Source organism: Choristoneura fumiferana, chromosome Z, assembly GCF_025370935.1.
Source record: "Choristoneura fumiferana chromosome Z, NRCan_CFum_1, whole genome shotgun sequence".
Classification (NCBI taxonomy): domain Eukaryota; kingdom Metazoa; phylum Arthropoda; class Insecta; order Lepidoptera; family Tortricidae; genus Choristoneura; species Choristoneura fumiferana.
Genome location: NC_133472.1, coordinates 32,075,501 through 32,095,522, shown reverse-complemented (window position 1 = coordinate 32,095,522; position 20,022 = coordinate 32,075,501). Strand labels below are relative to the sequence as shown.

General features: G+C 36.0%; 2 protein-coding genes across 2 annotated transcripts; one reads left to right on the top strand and one right to left on the bottom strand.

The window, feature by feature from the left end:
- Positions 1 to 326: 326 nt before the first annotated feature.
- On the bottom strand, positions 327 to 11,836 carry LOC141434590 (uncharacterized). Its single transcript, XM_074097014.1, has 11 exons — positions 11,638 to 11,836; positions 11,357 to 11,485; positions 9,954 to 10,152; positions 5,651 to 5,766; positions 5,370 to 5,571; positions 4,971 to 5,042; positions 4,767 to 4,882; positions 3,768 to 3,884; positions 3,351 to 3,452; positions 3,021 to 3,113; positions 327 to 1,915 (listed from the first exon to the last, which is right to left on the bottom strand). The coding sequence occupies exons 1-11, from the start codon at positions 11,704 to 11,706 to the stop codon at positions 1,757 to 1,759; spliced, it is 1,374 nt and encodes a 457-aa protein (XP_073953115.1). The 5' UTR covers positions 11,707 to 11,836; the 3' UTR covers positions 327 to 1,756.
- Positions 11,837 to 12,271: 435 nt separating this feature from the next.
- LOC141434618 (uncharacterized) lies at positions 12,272 to 19,765 on the top strand. The gene is made up of 6 exons (XM_074097048.1): positions 12,272 to 12,403; positions 16,246 to 16,383; positions 16,752 to 16,900; positions 17,154 to 17,260; positions 17,914 to 18,077; positions 19,669 to 19,765. Exons 1-6 carry the CDS (start codon positions 12,318 to 12,320, stop codon positions 19,763 to 19,765), a joined length of 741 nt encoding a protein of 246 aa, XP_073953149.1. The 5' UTR covers positions 12,272 to 12,317.
- Positions 19,766 to 20,022: the final 257 nt, after the last annotated feature.

Below are 20,022 nucleotides of genomic sequence, written 5' to 3'. Positions count from 1 at the left end.
GCCCTCATTGTTTTCGCGCAGTTCATGTTTCCCATTACGCAAAATGTTACACGCTCGGTCTCCATACAAAGTGTTGAACTCTGTCCTTCTACTATTTCTGTGGTCTAATGACTAGGGTCGATAAGTACACAATTCCAACACATTGCAGGCAAATTAACACTTATCCCACCCACATTATTTTTTAGTGTTTAGTTTTCTATTTCATATGCCGAATTTCACCAGTTTCTTTACCTATCTTTTATTTTGACATTATTATACACAACTCTTCCTAATTATTTGCCACACGATCTGTCATACATTCTGTATATGTATAAAAATTCTACAACATAAGCCGAGGCCACTGGCACTGTTCACTCGTGTTTCATGTCGCGTTTTTACCATCGCATTATCAAGTTACGTTTATGAGTGGGTCGAATACAACATAGTTAAGTGAAACTCAAATAAGATCTCAGCTAAAATTAAAAGTGTTACTACCGAATGGAAGACTCTTAAATTATACTTGAAATTATTAAACTACTTTTATTTTATAATTTATTTAATCACGTATAGACTCAAGAGTCAAGACATACTTCAAGTAAGTCCATATTAAAAAAAGGTTCTGCTCCAGGAAATAACGACAAACTAACCATAATTGTTTTTATGGAAAATTCTGTGTATCCAGTGAATACTACTACAAACCGAAAAGTGCTAATTTACATTCGAGTGAGTAGTATAAAAAAATCTTCCGCATAGAATGTGTTAACACGTTCCTACTACTTTAATATAATTTCAACATGAAAAATAATAGTAAAAAACATGCTTCCTGAAAATCTGTCATGGAAATAATTATTGAAAATATCGGTGTTATACGTATCAAATGCAAAAAATATTACTTGCTTACATATATGTAATGAAACGAAAAATTCTTACAAATAAAATTTATTTGAATTTGATTATATTCAGACTTATTCACAAAAACCTTGTGGTACGGTGTCATCTAAAGCATGTGCAGTACTATTTTCCGACCGCATTGTACCCACTTTGAGGCTGTCTGGCTCGTTATTTCTCGTGGTACTATTGGTGTAAGTATATCAAAGATGTTGAGACCGGAGTCTGTGCTACAGCAAAATATATTTTGGCTTCGCGTAATGCAACAACAATCAAGTTGTTCTCCATACTTATGAAAAAAAAAAACGGCACAATGCCTATCTGCTTAACATATTAAGTACTATTATAAACTTTTATCTTAAAGTGACCAATGTATCACTAACATTAGGATCAATATCGATGCAATGATATGAATATAAATGGGTGAAGACCAAAAAGTTGCACACCTGTTAAAGCTGCGTCAGCAGGTATTTATAATAAATAACTATTAATTTTGTCCACTTTCACGACGCAAAAAGTTAATGGTAATTTTAACTACCTGCTAACGCAGCTTTAATAGGTGTGCAACTTTTTGGTCTTCGCCCAAATTTCAATGTTATACAGAAATCCAAACTGATATAGGTGACGTGAAGCCAATAAGGAATTATAAAGAGTTCCTAAAGCCCGGCGACCACTCGACTGATATAACCTTTAGTTTTTTTTTTCAAGTCTAGTCTAGACTCTTACGGCTTGCGTCAGAGAACCGTGATTGTGCACGTATTTAATGAATAATTCGCAAGTTTGTGATACGAACACGATTAAACTTAAATAATATCTACAGTACAATTTAAATACATTTTAAGATTGCTTTTAGAGGTCCAACATAAAAAAAATAATACTTGGTTTCAGTTCATTGCTGGTTGCTTCTGGAGGCTTCCGCGTCTTGCCGCGTGATGTTGAACGCCTCGGTCTTCAGAAAGTCGACAGTCTTGTAGGCGCAGTCCGCGTCCACCTCCGACAACGACTTGCCGTGCCCTATCTCTATTTTCCTCCGAGGCACCTCTTGAGGCTGAAACATAACAATAATTGTAGTTTTTATTTAGACCCAAATTTTTGTATAGGCTGGTTTCAAGTTAGCCTATACAATAATTTGGATCGCAGTGTATTAACTATTGTGACTCGTGTTTTACAAATAAATAGCAGTTGGGACATCGCAACCAAAACAGTCCAAAATGGTTGTATGGAAGATTAATCCTTCAGTAATAATATAATATGGGTTCTTTGTTCACCCATAAACTTTTAGTTATAATTTTATTAAGTCAGAAATTAACTTTCGTTTTAACGATCATACCTCTTGATAGTGAGTGGTAAAGTTCTTCAAGCATAACAATAACACTAAATGATTTTAACTTTCATGCCATGATACATGATGCTATTGATTAGGTACAAACAATCATTCTATGTAATGACATGGCCTACCAATCCCTACCAGCTATATTTAATACAAAAAAACAGCAATAGATGGCACTACTATTAACATTTGTAAATTATAAAATGTGAATAAGCCGAATTAAGTAGAAATATTAAGATTAAAATAAAGACTAGCATATTTTATGAACACAACTTCACATCAACCTTAATTCAACACCTTAATTTGAAGATAAGAAACACCATAAAAATAATAAATGGAGAATACGAAAGTATAGGCTACATGTGGCTACATTTCAGCTATGAGGCTTTCGTAGTGTTTTGCAATTGTGACGCTAGATGGCGAATAACCGGAATTCGCTTGCTGGGCTTGCCCCGCGCTTACTCACATTCGTCGAAACGATTTTAGAGAAACATGCCATTCTCTTCTACTGACGTAAATAAGACAGAGACATCATGCGTATCTCTAGTCGTCTAGGCTCAGTTGGTGAGCTTGTTGGTTGTTGTCAGTGTACCGTATCCTTAGTGTCTCACTAGATGGCAATACGTATCGTGTTATTTGTGTTCTCATTGGTGCCATATATTGGAAAATCGAAGGAAAGAAAAATAGCCAGTTGAATAGCCAGTATTAGGGTGATACCATTTGCTTGTAGTAGGTGGTGTCTCTGTTATATATGTACTATGTGGTAATGATTTCATTCCGGCATTTAAATGGTTTGCAAAGTTTATAAAAGTAGGTATATTACCATGGAAGGCGCCGGCTTAGATGTTTGCAGGTCTAAGTCTAAATACTGCAGCGCGTCCGCCTTCATGCAGTCATTTTGGAAATGCAAAATTATCTGCAACAAGAAACATAAAAGTGAGAATGTAATCAAGAGTATGTATACTATATCCGAAGTAATGTTATAACAAAATGTTACCGTTTAATTTAAAATGAAATGACATTTTCTTAACAGAGTGTGAAGAAAATGGCGCGCGCTAGGAGCGTTGACCCTGTCCGATTGTATGCAGGTCACTGGGAGATTTCCGCCAATGTCGTTTGAAGCGAGTTTAGTGTAGTAGCAAGTTGTATTTACCTGTCCGTTGAGTGTGTTGATGTGTCCGATGCTGGCGTGGCGCGGCTTGAGCGCGCGGTCCACGGCCGGCGGCAGCGACGAAACGTTGCAGTACTGCATCGACTGCGGACACGCACACATTGAGGTTAGTGAAGCTCGCCTTTTTTAGGACAGCGGTTTGGTGTCGTCATAATTACGGTCACGGCATGATACGGTGTAGTGGGTAGAGAGAGACCTTAAAGCGTTTCAACCAGGGATGTTATGGAGCTCCGTATCCGTAACCGAAAGTATCGGATATCTGAAATAAAAAACTATCCGTAACCGTAACCGAATCCCATACAAAAATTTCGGATAGTTTCGGACAGGGGCGGGGTCTAAAGCGGCGTTTCCACCAATAATGTGCGAGAATGTGTGCAGCACCATAGTGTGCTGGCGTACCGGATGTCCGGGGGAGTGTTCGTCCTCGTCGTCGGTACTGCGCAGCGGCGCCAAGCCGCGCGCGGGCGACGGCGGCGCGCCGTGCGACCGCCGCCGCGTCGCGCCTGCAGCGCCCACCTGATACAAAACGCTTTTATCAAAAATCTTATACCTTACGAGCAATTCTTGTATACCTATACCAGGTTTTCTCAAACTGGGTTTCGCCATTCGACGATAGGGGGTCCGCGACAAAGTTTACGTAATGGTGGCTGAAAGACTGGCAAGATGTTTCTTACCTGTAATTGTTACCTTTTATTGTAATAATTAATATATTATAGATAACAGATACTTTTGGTGCCACAAACCCCAAACCCCCCCCCTTCCCCCAACACATGAGAAAAAACGAATAGAAGATAAATGGTCAAGATCTCAAAATAATCAATGGGTTCGAAAATTCCCTTGACAAATTGTACAAAAGTCAAAAAGTATATTAATGTCAACATGTTTGTAGGTACGAACGACGAAACGGTAGCGGGTAATGTTTTGTACATTTTGGCCCCAGAGCATTCTGTCCTGAAAACTTCCAGACACAAAGACATCTGGACCATAGTGAAACTGCCTTGGAAACATTTTGAGTGCATGTTGGCCATACTATGTTTTGTCCCTAAAATATTCAGACAAATTGACCTGGTGGCACAAACATTTTGTACTTTTTGACAGTGTTACATCTTCTTCTTTTTTAAAATACCTATGGTTTTTCTGTACCATTTTAATAAGACAATTTTGCCAGTGTCAAAGTAAACTCTCTTTGAGAGGGACGTTGTACATTGATTGTAGTTTTTGCAACTTGATAGTAAAATTCCAGAAACCATGTGGAGACAACTTGCGCATTAAAAAAAGTCAGACAAGAGAGCAATATAAAATTTTGGATCACTGTTCACTGTTCTTGCAAGATATGTAGTCAATTATTTAGCTATGTGGACAATTATTTAGCTGTTTTCTAGACATAAAAATACTCACGAAAACGTCATCATCTATTGGTTCATTAATTTTTGGTCCAAGGAAGGGTTCTTTTTGTGGATTGGTTTTTGATGTTACAGCTAAGGTCTTGGGGGGTCGTGGCGGTACTGGAGGCCCTGAGTAAAGAAATAACATTAATTATAAATAACATTGAGAAAAATATTTCTTAAATATTGTACCTAACTTGTAATCCAACTGACTTACCATCATCAGGAATGCCATTTTTCTTAGGGCTAACAGCAAGTTTGGTGAATGACTTGGTCACAGACCAGTCCCCTGAAATTAAAATTAAAAATAACTGTATTTGTATTGTATTTGTATTGTATTGTATGTATAACTGTAGTTTGTATTTTAAAATACAAAATTGAAAAATCAATAGGTATATTAAGTTATGATAACAATATTTTCAATCCAGGTAGAAACGGGAGATGTGTGAATAATACATTGCACATGCAAGTCTTCATTTTTGCATGCTCACATACATAAAATATGAGAATATTTTAAGTTCTAAGGTGAGGCTAAGATCAAAATCAGTTTTGTAACAAAGAAAATGAAAGTATTGAGAGTTTATGTATGTGGAGTGTATTGGCAAGGCGAGCTTACCTATGTTAGACTGACTAGCATTAAGAGACTTGCACTCATCATCGCTGAGGTTGGAGTCATTCTCTGAGAACTCGGCGTTGTTCAGCCTAAACTGCGGTTGGCTCAGGTACACCTGGTTTCCTCTGTTGTTAGGAACCATCTCAAATGGTCTTCTTTTACTTGTAACAATATTTTTCGGATCAAACGTAAATGCTCTAGAATCCTAAAACGAAAATATTTGTAAGACTTTTTGTTCCCGGGGATAAAGTAGCAGGTCACGAAAAATAACTAGTTTGTATTACCTGAGCTCGGATACCAGTAATACATTCTGATATTCGGATGTACGGGCCAGTGCTGTCGGGACATTCATACTGTTCATTCATTGCAGCCATAGAGGTCAAATTGCTCTGGTATGTGCCTGTAATACAAGTACAATTTTAACTCATTTATGAGGAAAATAAAATCATACTCATTTATTAACTCTTACTTTATATTTATCAGTGATTGTAAAGTCTCACTACAAAGAAAATAAATAAAATTCATTCCACTTGAAATGGGTTTCAAAACTTTGACATAAGTATAACTTTGACTTTTACATCATCTCAACATTTGAGTGGCATTAACCATTATGTCAATTTAAATCAGTATTTTTTATAAAACTGGCCACAAATCATACAAGCGCGATAGCAGTTGCAAGCAGTCAGATATAAAACCATAAGAAAAATTAATTGATAAAATTATCACTTATTTATGTAAATTTCTTATTTTTATTAATTATCAGTCAATAGGCAAAATGTTTGAGTTGCAACACAATAAATAATAATATAATTGCAATAATTAACAAAATTGTAAGCAATTACAAAACAAATAGACCCTAAGGGCATTAAATTTCAATACCTTAATAATCAGAGCATAATACAATTACGCAAAAATTAATCATGTTAATTCAGTCTAGGTTTTAAAATCAAAATAAAATTTACTGACTGCATGGAGAGAATATCGTAATGTTTGCTTTTAAGTACATGATGTTTCCTGTGATATCCATTTTAAACAATACACGAGTTATGGATTTTTGGTTGCTTAATTATTCACTAAGTAATTACATGTAATATTATTTGTCAGCTTTCGCAAAGCAGGAAAATGTCTACAACCACAAACTTGCATTTTAACATTATGACTAAATTACGCAAACACGATGATTATGAATTTATGATGATTCACCTACTTAATGATTTGAATTTTTGTATTGCATAATTAAGAAAAAAAAAACTCCACCAGGAAAAGGAGAGTAATAATATTGACCTGTTAATATTTGTCAGCATGGTATGACGTAACTAATGGCTAGCAACATTAAAATTTTAACCACAACGTCTTATAAACACGATAAGACACCCAATATCTTCGACAACCTCAGGCAACCTAAATACAACGGCGTAAAATCGAAATTCGCGGTGCATTAAAGACACTCCTGGCAATTTAAAAATGATCACATAAAATTAAAGGGTTTTCAAGTGAATATAACTATAGCTTCAATGTCATAGACTCATAGTAAAAGCCGGTTGATAGTAGTTGTTTTTTTTAATATTAAATTAAATAAATGTATATTTTTGTAAATATCATGGGACACTTCACACCAATTGACCTAGTCCCAAACTAAGCAAAACTTGTACTATGGATACTAGGCAACGGATAAACGTACTTATATAGATAATACATACTTAAATACATATTAAACATCCAAGACCCGAGAACAAACATTTGTATTATTCATACCAGCTTCGTAGTCAGGTTCTCTAACCACTTGGCCATCCGGTCATCATACGGTCGTTTACATTATAACACATTATTACAATGATAGGTTATATTATATGCCTAGCTTAAAAAATAAGTTTATTATTAAATATGTAGGTAGTTAACTTTTTTTTTGACTTTCTAATTTACGGTACAAAATATAATTTAATGACAATCTGCAAGGTAAGTATTTGACATAAAGCTGAATCAATTTTTACAGTTAAGTTGTTTGGGTGAGTTACTTCATCACATTATCTAACCACAACCGTCAATATATCGTAATATGGCCAGTAGATTTTTTTTTATGACATCTATGGATGACATGTACTTGGATTTGAAAGGAGTTTCCTTTTAAATCCATGTTGGCGTTGAATAAATCTTGTATTATGATATTATTTATTATCTGCATAAAAAGTACCTATTAACCTCGTGCAGCCCAATGTGCAATAGAATGTACACAATAAGTTCAAGGGAATAAGGAATCTAAGACAATGTAACAAAGTTAGACGGAAGTTTGACTTTATTCTCGAAACAATTAGATTCAAAATATTTATATGGTGGGCTTCAGGAGGCTATATATTACTATTAACTGTATAAAAAATACGTCATAGATTCCAAGACATTTAAAATAAAGTACATGGGCGACAGAACTCCGCTTGGGGCTAAAACTCGGTACCAAGCTTTTTCCTAGAGATAAGACCAAAGTAGATCGATTTCTCATCCCTGAGAACTCCTACATACCAAATTACATCGAAATCGTTGGAGCCGTTTCCGAGATTCTGATTATATATGTACAAGAATTGCTTGTTTAAAGGTATTAGACAGCGAATTTGACGTTTTTGTCTGTGGATCATATATACACAGATTTTAAATGAGGCTGCTCCCTTCGTTTAATGAAATATAAAGTTTAATTAGTGTTTTCTATTTTTATTCAAGTAAATGCTTATATCTATAAGTTTGATCCCTACTAATTTCAGAACAGTGCTATGAAATTTAAAAATTCAACAAGATTCAGTAAAAATATAATATTAACAGAAACAAAATAATATACCTATGTTACACAGAGATCTCGTCTGTTTTAAAAGTTAACTTAACGTAAAGAATAACTTTACTAAACTCATTTTTCTTGAAGAAGCTATTTTTTAGGTTCTTTGCTCAGGGACTATCAATGCTAGAAAGCTGTAATTTGGCACGGATATGTATATAAACTATGCCAACAAAATAGTACAATCAAAAATTTGAAAAAAAATTTTTTTAGGGTACCTCATAGACATAAAGTGGGGGTGTTTTTTTTTTTCTCATCCAACCTTATAGTGTGGGGTATCGTTGGATAGGTCTTTTAAAACCATTAGGGGTTTGCTATTTTTCGATTCAGTGATATGTTTGCGAAATATTCAAACTTACAAGGAAAACTATAACGGTTAAGTTTTCTTGAGAATTATTAGTAGTTCAAGAGTAAATAGCAGCCTAAGGTATAAAATATACCTAAAACTTGGAAGATTCCGTATAAAATACGAAATCCTTAGAAAAATATTACTTCATTTTTTCGTAATGGCTACGGAACCCTATTTCGGGCGTGTCCGACACGCTCTTGGCCGGTTTTTTATTATTTATTTTATTTAGGGGCTGTTTCACCATGCATTGATTAGCATTAACCGACGGTTAAATGTGATGCCGTCTCTGTCTATTCGAACAAAACAAATAGAGACGGCATAACACCTAACCACCAGTTAACACTAATCAATGGATGGTGAAACAGCCCCTTAAAATATGGTTTCTAGGACAATTTTGTCAGTGTAAAAGTAAATAAAAGCTCTCTTTGGGAGCGACGTAGTACAGTGATTGTAGTTTTTGCAACTTGATAGTCAAATTCCAGAAGCCATGTGGAGACAACTTGCGCATTAAAAAATGTCAGACAAGAGAGCAATATAGAATTTTGTGATCACTGTTCACTGTTAAGGTTAATCACCGCATAAAACACTATCAAAATAATACTTCAACTAGCCAAAGAAACTAGAAATATCAAAATTAGATACTATCAACATCCGCCATGTTTGAATGCTGAAATTGAATCTTGAAGAAGCTATCACAGCGGGTTTTGTAGTTATCATCAGTTTTGTAAGATACCTACCCTTTATTTTTGTTTGCCAATGTACTTTTGTAGCTATAGCAGGAATAAAAAAATTAACAGCTAGAATCTAGCTGCTAGATAGCTAAACAGGTGTTATCAAAAATTCACAAGAACATTAGTGCAACTATTCATTAACAATTAACATGGAAATGAATTGCCTATTTCAACATTAGTATATCCAAGTGATACATTTTTGAACCTTTACTGCTTTAACACAAATAATGCTGTAAAATATTTGTACAAATGTGTTGTACAAATATTTAAATACAAGACATAAAATATCTTGCATTTTTTACATTTACTGATTAATTTAAAATTTAATTTCATATAATGTTGGCTTATTTATGTCCTTTACTTTCTTCATACTTTGTTTCTCCATTTGTTATTTTTTCCTGTAAATTTGGTGTTTTGATATTACATGTTTATTTGCGGGGGGGCGTCATTTTATTTGATTGTTCTTCTGATATGAGATAGAGAGGCAGAGAGAAACAGAGAGAGAAAGAGAGAGAGAGAGAGAGAGAGAGAGAGACAGATTTACTTATAATTTTTGACAGGCTCAAAAAAAACCGCACTAGATAATCTTAAATAAAAACGGAATCATTATCACTTATTTAACAAAAAAAATATGAAGTAGAGTAAGATGGACCCCACTCAGCATATCATTAATAAAAAAAAATACTCACCCATTACAATTGAAGAGTCTTCTGTAGATCTCAAACCACATACTTTACAGATAGCATCAACCCACTTTTCCATGTCAGCTTCACAGTCAGCCTCCAAGTGATAAGTCCTGGATTGGGTCTGTATGGTAAAGACAGAGCCACGGAGCTTTGGGTCAAGAGAACCGCTCCCACTGCGTTCCATATGCAGACCAGCATCAACCTGCCACAAACACACAGCTATGAGTGACACAAGGAAAATGCGCAACCAACCAGGAAAGGATAATGTCATTTAAATGTAACAGTCAGGGTTGCCACAAGTGTAAGTTACATAAGCAATACTCCTCTTGGCACTGATTGATAAATGTGTGGAGTATAAAAAAAAAGACAGCTAACATAATATAGCAACACTAACATAATAAGTTGTTTGTGGCTAAAAATATATGTATATGCACTAATAAATCAGTTTATTGGTTTCTGTTTATTTACACTTTATGGAATGCATGAACATATACATATATAGATAAGTGAGTAGGTATAACGATTTTTTAAATTCTTAGACATTAAGACATTAGTAATACCTATCATAAAAGAATTTCAATTACCTAGTAATCAATTTTATAAATGTATGTAAATTAACACCAATTAATCAAGTCCCAAACTAAAGCTATTGTTACACATGCTAGTTACTAGCATGGCAGCATGCTACTATTGAGCAAATGCTACCTACTAGCATGTGTGGTGTGTTAGGATATGTGCTACTATTAAGCAGACTTATTTAGTGGCATACTGGTACTTCAGGTACTAGCATGCTTATAAGCATGATTATTAGCATGCTAGTAAGTAACAAGCATGTGTAAGGCGGCCTTAAACAAATCTATGGGCACTAGATAATGGAAATCATCTCAGCATTTATATGTATCACTCTAAGGCAAGGGCCTCCTCCAGGAATGAGAGGGATTGGGCCATATATTGGGAAATAACATACATAGGAAAAACTGCATAACATCTATGACTCAGGCACAAACAATTGTATTCATCATACAAAACATACAACCGAATTGATAACCTCCTCCTTTTTTGAAGTCCGTTAAAAAGTGCCTGCCTCTACCATGATTTAAACCCAATTTCTTAGACAAGGTAACTAAACCACAGGGCTCACACAGTCTGAAATAAGTCTCACTCAATAACTTTAATAACTCTGATATAATGAGAATCATGAGAGTCATGAGAATCTTTTAATACCAAGAAGTAATCATGGTTGCTCTACACTTATTATTAATATTCCCTTTTTTTTATTTGTGTTAACCCTCCTGCAGTGCTTTCATAAACATTATTGGCAGGAGGTGTAAACAATCCTTGGTAAAATGAGTAGCATGGTTAAGTGAATATGTTTTAGATCAAACTATAACGATAAGTTAAGCCACCTGTTCACACAAATCGAGGTTGATGGTGCCCTTGAGGCGCCTGCAATTCCGTTCAGCGTAATAGTCTAGGAAATATTGGCCAGGCAGCTCGCCTGACTGCCGTAGAGCAAACCATCTCCTTCGCCATTTCTGAGAATGCATAAAAAATCGTATATGACACACCATATAAACTAAACACAAAGTTGTAGGCCAATTAATTTTTGGGACTACATTCTAATCAAACAAAACCAAGATAAACTCGATCAAGGATCAATGTGTCAACAAAGGTAAAAGTTACTTACCGTTCTCCAAATACGTTTTGTGGGTGGCGATTTTGTCAACCACCCCTCAAAAACAATGTTTCGCGACATTGTTTAATTAAATAAAAACTTATCCTACTAAAATGAGTAGCAAATAACTACCACTACATTGAAATTGTAATTGAAATTGCGCTTTTTGTACATTAGACATCACATCACATCACACACATAGCAAAGCAAAGCACAGATTGAAAATAAAAAATTCAATGTTAGAAAAAAAAAAGAATGACAGTGTTGCCAGAAAAACGGCGTTATGTCCTTAGTTTTGTCGCCACAGCGCGGCATTTTGCTCGTATCGTACTCCCTCTCGCTTTCGTATTAAATAGTAAAAGTGTCAGAGGGACCGCACGACACGAATTTCGAGTTTCGAGTTTCGTAGTAGCCCTGCTGGCGCTAGATTTCTCATCTTTCATCGGTCAGATTCTCTATTACTGATTTCATTTAACAAACAAAAACCCCTCTCCGGATTCATCTAGCAAAAGTAGATAGATGGCTATTAGCTACTTCAAATAATATAATTTTCATTCGTATTAATAACGTCTATGGTATCCATGCCATAGACTCAAAACGCGTAAGGCGCGTCACATGTCACAAGTCAAAGAGACAGTGGCGCCGGAAAGGGCGCCGAACATGATTTTGTAAATACAAAAATTACAGAAAACATGGCAAACCAGCCTCAAACTCCGAAAGGCCACCCCAGAGATCCACATAGCAATGTTCCGAAATTCGGTGGATATGATCCCAACAAGTACCTATTCACAAACTTTTATTAAGAAGTGGACCTTACAATTATTAAGTCCTTTCCTGTACTTTCATTTAAATCCTTAGAGTTCCTTTACATAAATGGTAATTTAAATAAAGCAGCAAGCAGGATACTCCCCATTATCAATGAAAATATAATCACAATAGCCATTCAAAAGATATTCCTCAATTTTGACTGATATTATTTACTTACTGCTAGAGCAAGGCTAGAGCTAGTCGTCTATTTAAATGTACCTACCAAAGTGTATTAGGTACTACTTAGGTTTATTATTTATTAGGCACTTATTCGATGTAGCTACCTACCCGTGCGACGGAGTTTTAAGGATTTTTTGCCATAGGTAAAGCAAATTTCATTGAAATCGTTAGAACTAGAACTGTTGTCAAGGTTTTAAAGGATACTTATTTATGCGCACAGTTCAGTACGTACCTACGACCTTTGATACCGTACAGTTGCGCCATCGCTAAAGCCCTTCTTTATATTCGACGCCTGTTATCCTAATTAATATAATAAATGCTTAACATACGTATACTCAATCTTTGTTAGCAATTTTGTTAAACCGATCGTGATTAATTAAAGGTAAATGGATGCCTAATGGACGCAGACTGTGTAGGTACTTATAGTTGAGGTAACTGAATCAAGTACCAAAGCTACTATAGTGTCATATTGACATCCTATACCCTCCTGGATTCCCCGGTCCTCAATTGAGGACATTAAAAAAAAAATTGAACTTTACTTGATTGATTTTCGGTTCAAATCGTGAAAACAGAAATTTTATGTCAGGGTCAGAAGGAGGCCCAGGAGATTAAAATTGCCAAAGAAATCATAGCTAAATTGATTATGAAAAGGTTCCGCCTTGGTATGATTCAGTTTCCTCGACATACGGCCAGCATCGAAAGTAGCGTCATACTTTTTGTACTTTGTCGTTTTACAGCTACGTACTTAACCCACATAAATTTGACAAATATGTTAATACGATAGGTAGCACGACAAAGTAAAAAGTGATCCGCTACTTTTGATGCTGACTGTACATGCACACTACCATGAGAAGGACATAGGATAGTTTTATTCCGGACACTTTGTATAGGTACCTATACCTACCTACTTGAAAATGAAAAAAGGAAGGTTTAAGCAGCGTTTCCACCAGAGATGTGCGAGGATGTGTTGTGAGAAAATATCCAACGATACCCCACACTATAGGGTTGGATGAGAAAAACAAAATCACCCCCACTTTACGTCTATGGGAGGTACCCTAAACAATTAAAAAAATCTATATATTGTACCATTTTGTCGGCATAGTTTACATACATATCCGTGCAAAATTACAGCTTTCTACCATTGAAAGTCTCTGAGCAAAGCCGCGGACGGACAGACAGACAGACTTGCTGACAGACAAAGCTTGGTGCAATGCAAATACTCCTTAAAATTTGGAATATTTCGAAAGTCACCGTACTACGAGTATATTAGTACCACATTTGAAGGTTTCTAAGCTTTAGAGAGGTCATGTACCTACTCATTTACTTTTAGGACACGGCCTCATAGGGACGTAGAGTTCGAAATCTTAACTAATAAAACTAGGGACTGGAGATTTGGCAAACTGATATAAATCTGTTAACAATTCAATCCTGCATCAACATCCTGCTCATTCTGGCTAGGATCGTCTCCGTATAAGGAAACTCCTCAAAAGTTAATGGCACAAACAAAAAAACTCTACATAATTGTTCAGTTTCAATGACAATGCGTTTATATAATATTTAGACACCACCTGATGCTGCAGCCAAGGTCTTCTGCTCATGACGGATTTCCTCAAGGGTTGATAGCACAGAAACGAAATTTTACATTTACGTTCAGTTTCGAAGTAGGTACACATGACTCGATGAGATAAAATATATAGCTAAAAATATGAAAATAAAATAAAATAATAAAAAAGGTTTTCAAAAACAAGCTATAAAACTATTACTTATTCTGTGCTATAATTTAAGTGTGTTCTATATAACGAAAATAAACATTAAATACCTACGTCAAACCTATCAACTCATTAGGTAACATAAAATTGTATCTATAGATAACTAACCTAACCTAAACCGCACCATGACTGGCTGACTGACAACGCGTAGCCTAAACTACTGTTGCTAGATACTTGAAATTTGCCAGACATGTACCTAAAGTATTTTGGGGGTCCGTGCACTAAGGAAAGATTTTTAGAAAAGTCCATGGGATAGGAAATATCAAAACTTGTTTTTTTTTTGTTTATTGGGGGTAATCTCTGAAAATACTGAGCTGATTTAAATATTATTTCTTTTACAAATGGAAAAGCTACACTATCCCTGATTGATATAAACTACGTATTTCTTCGGACAAATGCAATGTGAATTCAATTTAGGGTCAGATTTTCAAAATCTTTCATTAATAGAAAGCTACAACTACTATGTCTTTTATTGACAATTAAGAATATTAAAATAGATCAAAACAGTAATTCATGCCCCGCGGGAACTTTACATTTTCTTGGGAAAATGGTAGATTATTATGTCCATCAAAAAATACTTTCTCAAAAATAACTTTTTCAAATTTTTTTAACAAAAAGTAAAACCGACTCCAACAAAATAAAAAAATAACAAAAAATGGAACCGACTACAAAACCCTTGAAAATATTTTTCTAGGTAGGTACCTACTAGCTTGAAGTCAGTGATACTATGGGTTTCAATCCATCCTGCTGGGTCGTGCTGGGACTGTCTTCGAGTAGTCGGTTTCATTTTTTGATATTTTTTTTTGGAGTCGGTTTTAATTTTTTGTTAAAAAAAATCTTTATTTCTCACTTTTTAGTGATTTGTAGCCAAAGTACATCTCACAACGATTCCATGAAGCCCAAACACGGCTTAGTTCCGTTGTTTTATAAAGAGTTCCGTTGCCTACCTTCCGGGTTCAGCATCAGATCAGTTCGAAAAAATCATTAACTTAAAGCTTCTTCTTAGTCGCTTATCTAGGTATACTTATTAAACATGATCGTTTCGGTATGTCTCATGACGAGCGAGCATTACTTAGCTTTGACGAGTTCTATTGGTTATCTACGGTCTTCTTCATCAGGTCCAGTTTACCAAATGATACTTTCTGAATGTAAATGTTTATCTTAATGCTAAAAATGCCAAAATCGCCATAGGTGTGCCTATAAAATTAGAGGTTTGCCCTCGATTTCCCTAGGATACCATCATCAGATCTTGATTTGGTGACAATGGGACTACTTCAGAAGAGTACCCTTTTGAATAAAAAAAGAATTTTGGAAATCGGTCAACAATTGACTGAGTAATCGATGAACATATAAACATTGAAACATAGAACCTCCTCCTTTTTTGAAGTCGGTTAAAAACTAATGACACTTATGTGCAGATAACTGATGATCATAACTGATAAAGTTCATGAATGGAGAAAGGTTAAGGTATTGAATCCTCTGTCCATTACTGTGCTTAACATGTCCATGATTGTTGCCGGTACATACATGTTATAGTAGTACCTACAACCCAGTAAGGGTGTTGCAATAATATAACAATGTTACACTTAGGTACACTTTAAGAGTTTAATAACAACTAAATTAATGGCTATGTAATTTATGTACTTACACTGTTTATTGTTCAGACTACGTTACTTAAATTACTTACAAAGTTTAGTATAATTCCGTCACCTACGAGTAATAAAAGTTCTGCCAGATTACAGCGACACATGTGATAATATTTTAGTTAGACCGATAGGTTATAAATGAACTAAGTTGCTTTTTCCGACTTGTTTTAATGATTTTTTCATCTTTTCTTTAATGACACCGTGCCATTTTGTTCCAGTTACATGCTCGATGGTGTAAATTTGACGGTGCTCACAGATGAGAGCCTGACGCCGGGCCGGCCGCCGGTTATCACACAACGCACCATCGGCCACTTCCTACAACCCCTTACCAGAGAACTGGTGGAGGTACCTCCACGGTAATCAGCTGATCCCATCAGTTCCACTTCACCAAATAGTGATTTCCAAGAAGGAATGTACGAGCTACTACCTACACATCTAAATAGAGGTCCCTATAATATAAAGGTTGTCTCTGCATGAGGAGTTCTTTTGATTTTCCTAGGATTCAATAATCAGATCCTAACTAGGTGATAGTGGCACTTATTAGAAATATTCGATTTTTTTCTTAAATGATGCAGTTCTGTCTGACGTAACAACCTAGAAAAATATTCCACCGAATTAATCTCTGCTTCTTTTTTGAAGTCGGTTAAAAAGGGTCTAAAAACGCACAGGTCGTAAAATACGTACGAACTGTATTAGTATAACTTAGGATAAAACTTTTCAACAGCCCAACAATCCACGAGCTGCCGGCTGCCGTTATAGACCAGATGGTGAAACGCGATAAAGCTTTTTGGGTTGACAAGCCCGGCGCGAACGCGTATACGATGCACGATGCCCATAGAGACTACGCCATGACCACGGAAATGATTAAACCAAGTGAGTTTAGCTGTGGTGCCGCGTAAGAGGGTCAAGGAGGGTGGACCACCCAGGGCTGCACATGTCAAGGTGGTTGGCACGTCACTGGTTCGCCCACTAACTAAAGTTCTTCATCTATAAGATTCTGATATAAGAATTAAATACTCGGTCGGTCTTCGAGCAGTAGGTAGTGCAACGGCCTCTAATCTATTTAAATAACGAAATATTGTAATAGTTAGACATTTGTTTTTAATATCATGTTTGCGTCTGCTAGCTCACCAGGACGTGTTTCCCCGCTCATACCAATACGACTTGGACTGCGTTAGATACCGCCGCCTGCACGGCTGTGACGGCTTAAAGCAAGCTAAGGATGAACCAAAGGTAACTATTCAGTTCTGTGATTCAGTTAAATATTTTTTTGGCAAAGTCGAGGTTGAAGAAGACACTAATGAACAAACGTTGTTCGGTAGTAAAGGTAATAAGCAATCATCTTAAGAAGTACCTGCCATCTAATTCTTTTGATGAACCGTTTGCCGTACTTAAGTGTCAGGATTGTCAGGAATGCATGATACTTATTAGGAATCATAAGGCTTTAAAGATTAGAGGAAGAGGACATTTCCAGGTAAGTAGTACTATTTCGGAATCGGGTTATTAACTATTGATATTGATACAGTCGAATGCTAAAAGTAATAGAATATAATAAGTATAAAGTAACAACAACACAGTTGTTGTAACAAATATTTACCAATGGCGTGGGGCCGTAACAATTCGATTCCAACAGGACCGGATTGCCTAAATATGATATGTGTGACGTTACTGATTGATTACGAGTGTGTAAAGTGTATGTGTGCAGTGTGTGTTTTTTATGTTCGCTCCACGCCACTGCAATGTATTAAACATCAGGTGCAGAACTGAGAAATATGACTCCCTGCTACGAGCGATACCGTAATCGGGGTGTGCGTTTGATCTATCTCCAACTCACGGAACTGTTAGGGCTTTAAAAATCGAATACCATTAATCACGGCTATCCCCAGAAACCCCTGAAGGCATACTGTCGCGACTGCCGGCACGCCGACCAGCCCGGACTCACTCCGTTCCAACTGGCGTGGGCGCAAGACCCCGGCCAGCGTCGCTGGCGGTACTACCCCGATCTCACTGCCAATCTCACCGCCGAAGAGATCCGGGAGTCAATGGACGAGTAATATAATTTAGCTTTCATAAAGATTTTCTATTATTTTTAAAGCAGTGTTTCCAATTTTAATCGAACCCGAATCTCGCCTTAAGCACTTGGATTCTCGACCGTTTTCACCACTTCTTTCTGTCATATGGTGTGAGACGGTAGCTTTCTATTGATGGCGAATGCGATCGCGAACGTCAGCGCGTTAAAAAATATAGGGCCACTGATTTAGTTGCGATTCTTTACTTACTCTTTAGTTTAGTTTGTCACACACAGTAACATCTTTTAGCTGTTATGAGACCTTAGAGCTCTGCCTCACTGGAACGCCATGGCGACTTCGTAAGAATGGACGTATAGTGGATTGCACTTACTCGTAGTACTTATTTATCCACTTGACAGTCCGGAGTGCGCGGCCAATTATGTCTCTAACCGTCCTGGTTTTTTATCGACGAACGCACCGCGCCGCGCGTGCACAATTTTCTAACTACAAGGCAAGGTTTGAATAAAGAAAAAATACTGTGACGGAAATAAATTTTTACTCATTCAATACTTTTTATATTATAATAGCTTAATAAGACTTGTGCACAAAATTTTGTTACGTCCTATTGATCATGTTAGTTATTAAATAAATGTTTCTTATTCTTATTCATTCTTAAAATGAAAGTTAAACTTTATGACACTATATCCACGGAGCCAGAGCCAAGCTACGCTTCTAAAGCGCGCGCCAAGTGAGACTTCGACACTTCAGCAGCGACAGGCTGTAAGAAGAGTAAGTTTTAGTATTGCTAAAAGTGCTGTGGCTGTATAAGCCTATACAACTATAAGTAAAAATTGGGGTTTACAGTTATCGTTTGATAATGGTTGCTGTATTTTGAAATGCTGTACTATATAGAAGAGCACCATAGTATAGTTATTCTTTATTATAAAATTTGCATAGTCCAAAGAACTCAAGGAATTTAGAAAACAACCGCTTATTCAATTATACAATGTCCGCAAATTTCCAGTCAAGAATAAATGTTGGACTTTAGTAGTGATAATGTAGATTCAACGTGCCGATTTATTTTACTGGAAATAGTGCAGGTGATGCGAGAAATATTCACATACCGCCTCATACAAAGAATTAACGAGCCGTAATATTTATGGTTTTTAATTATTTTAAATAATATGTGTATCACATTTCTCTTCATACTTAATTCCGCAATACTCAAATAATGTAAGAAGTACTTTCGAAAATCGACAGAGCATCATACTACGCACTTTCTGGATTCCGTTTCACAGCTTTTTTTAATAGCCGAGCTGCATCAGTTTTCAGCTACAGCATGTCACTAATACAGATTAAAGCTATTACAGCCGTTATGTGAGTGTAGTTACGCCAGTAGTTTTCATATACATTATACAGACAAGTATAGTGTAGCCGATACAATTAAATATGGATTATTTGGATACGTAGCTGGCGACGAAGCCATGGCGACCCAGTGAGGTAGAGTTTGAAGTATACCGCGCTTATTTCCAATATATAGAATGTAGAGCTGTGTTTATGCAGAATTGTAGGTAGTACCTAGTACTTTTTACCCGTCATTATTACCTACTCACAATAATGTTCTCATTGCAGGGTAGGTCGCCCTTACCAGAACGAAGCATGTAATTGGTACTACAAGAACTATCCTTCTGTTAAATACGATTGCATCGTGAGGAAGTTTGGCAAATAAAAAAATGCATTCCGCTTATTATTTTCTTTGTTGTAATTATTTCCTTGATGGATGCCTTCGTAAGGCATATTTGATTATCGAAAATTAAAAAAAACCTACGCTTAAAATATCGATGTTCAAAATATCGAAAATTAAAATATCGATTGTATCACAATATCGAAAGTTGTAATACCTATGGTCAAAATGTCTAAGATTGAAATGTCGATTGATTAAAATATTGAATGAGTAAAAATATCGATAGCCAATATATATCTAAG

Bases quoted from the DNA above. Each gene is read 5' to 3' on its own strand.
- LOC141434590 (XM_074097014.1), bottom strand. From the start codon at position 11,706: ATGTCGCGAAACATTGTTTTTGAGGGGTGGTTGACAAAATCGCCACCC. The intron at 11,486-11,637 runs GTAAGTAACTTT...ATGCATTCTCAG, and splicing joins CAAAACGTATTTGGAGAACG to AAATGGCGAAGGAGATGGTT. The intron at 3,885-4,766 runs GTGAGTATTTTT...GTTTTGTATCAG, and splicing joins CAATAGATGATGACGTTTTC to GTGGGCGCTGCAGGCGCGAC.
- LOC141434618 (XM_074097048.1), top strand. From the start codon at position 12,318: ATGGCAAACCAGCCTCAAACTCCGAAAGGCCACCCCAGAGATCCACAT. The intron at 12,404-16,245 runs GTACCTATTCAC...ATTTTGTTCCAG, and splicing joins GGTGGATATGATCCCAACAA to TTACATGCTCGATGGTGTAA. The intron at 17,261-17,913 runs GTAACTATTCAG...GGCTATCCCCAG, and splicing joins AAGCTAAGGATGAACCAAAG to AAACCCCTGAAGGCATACTG.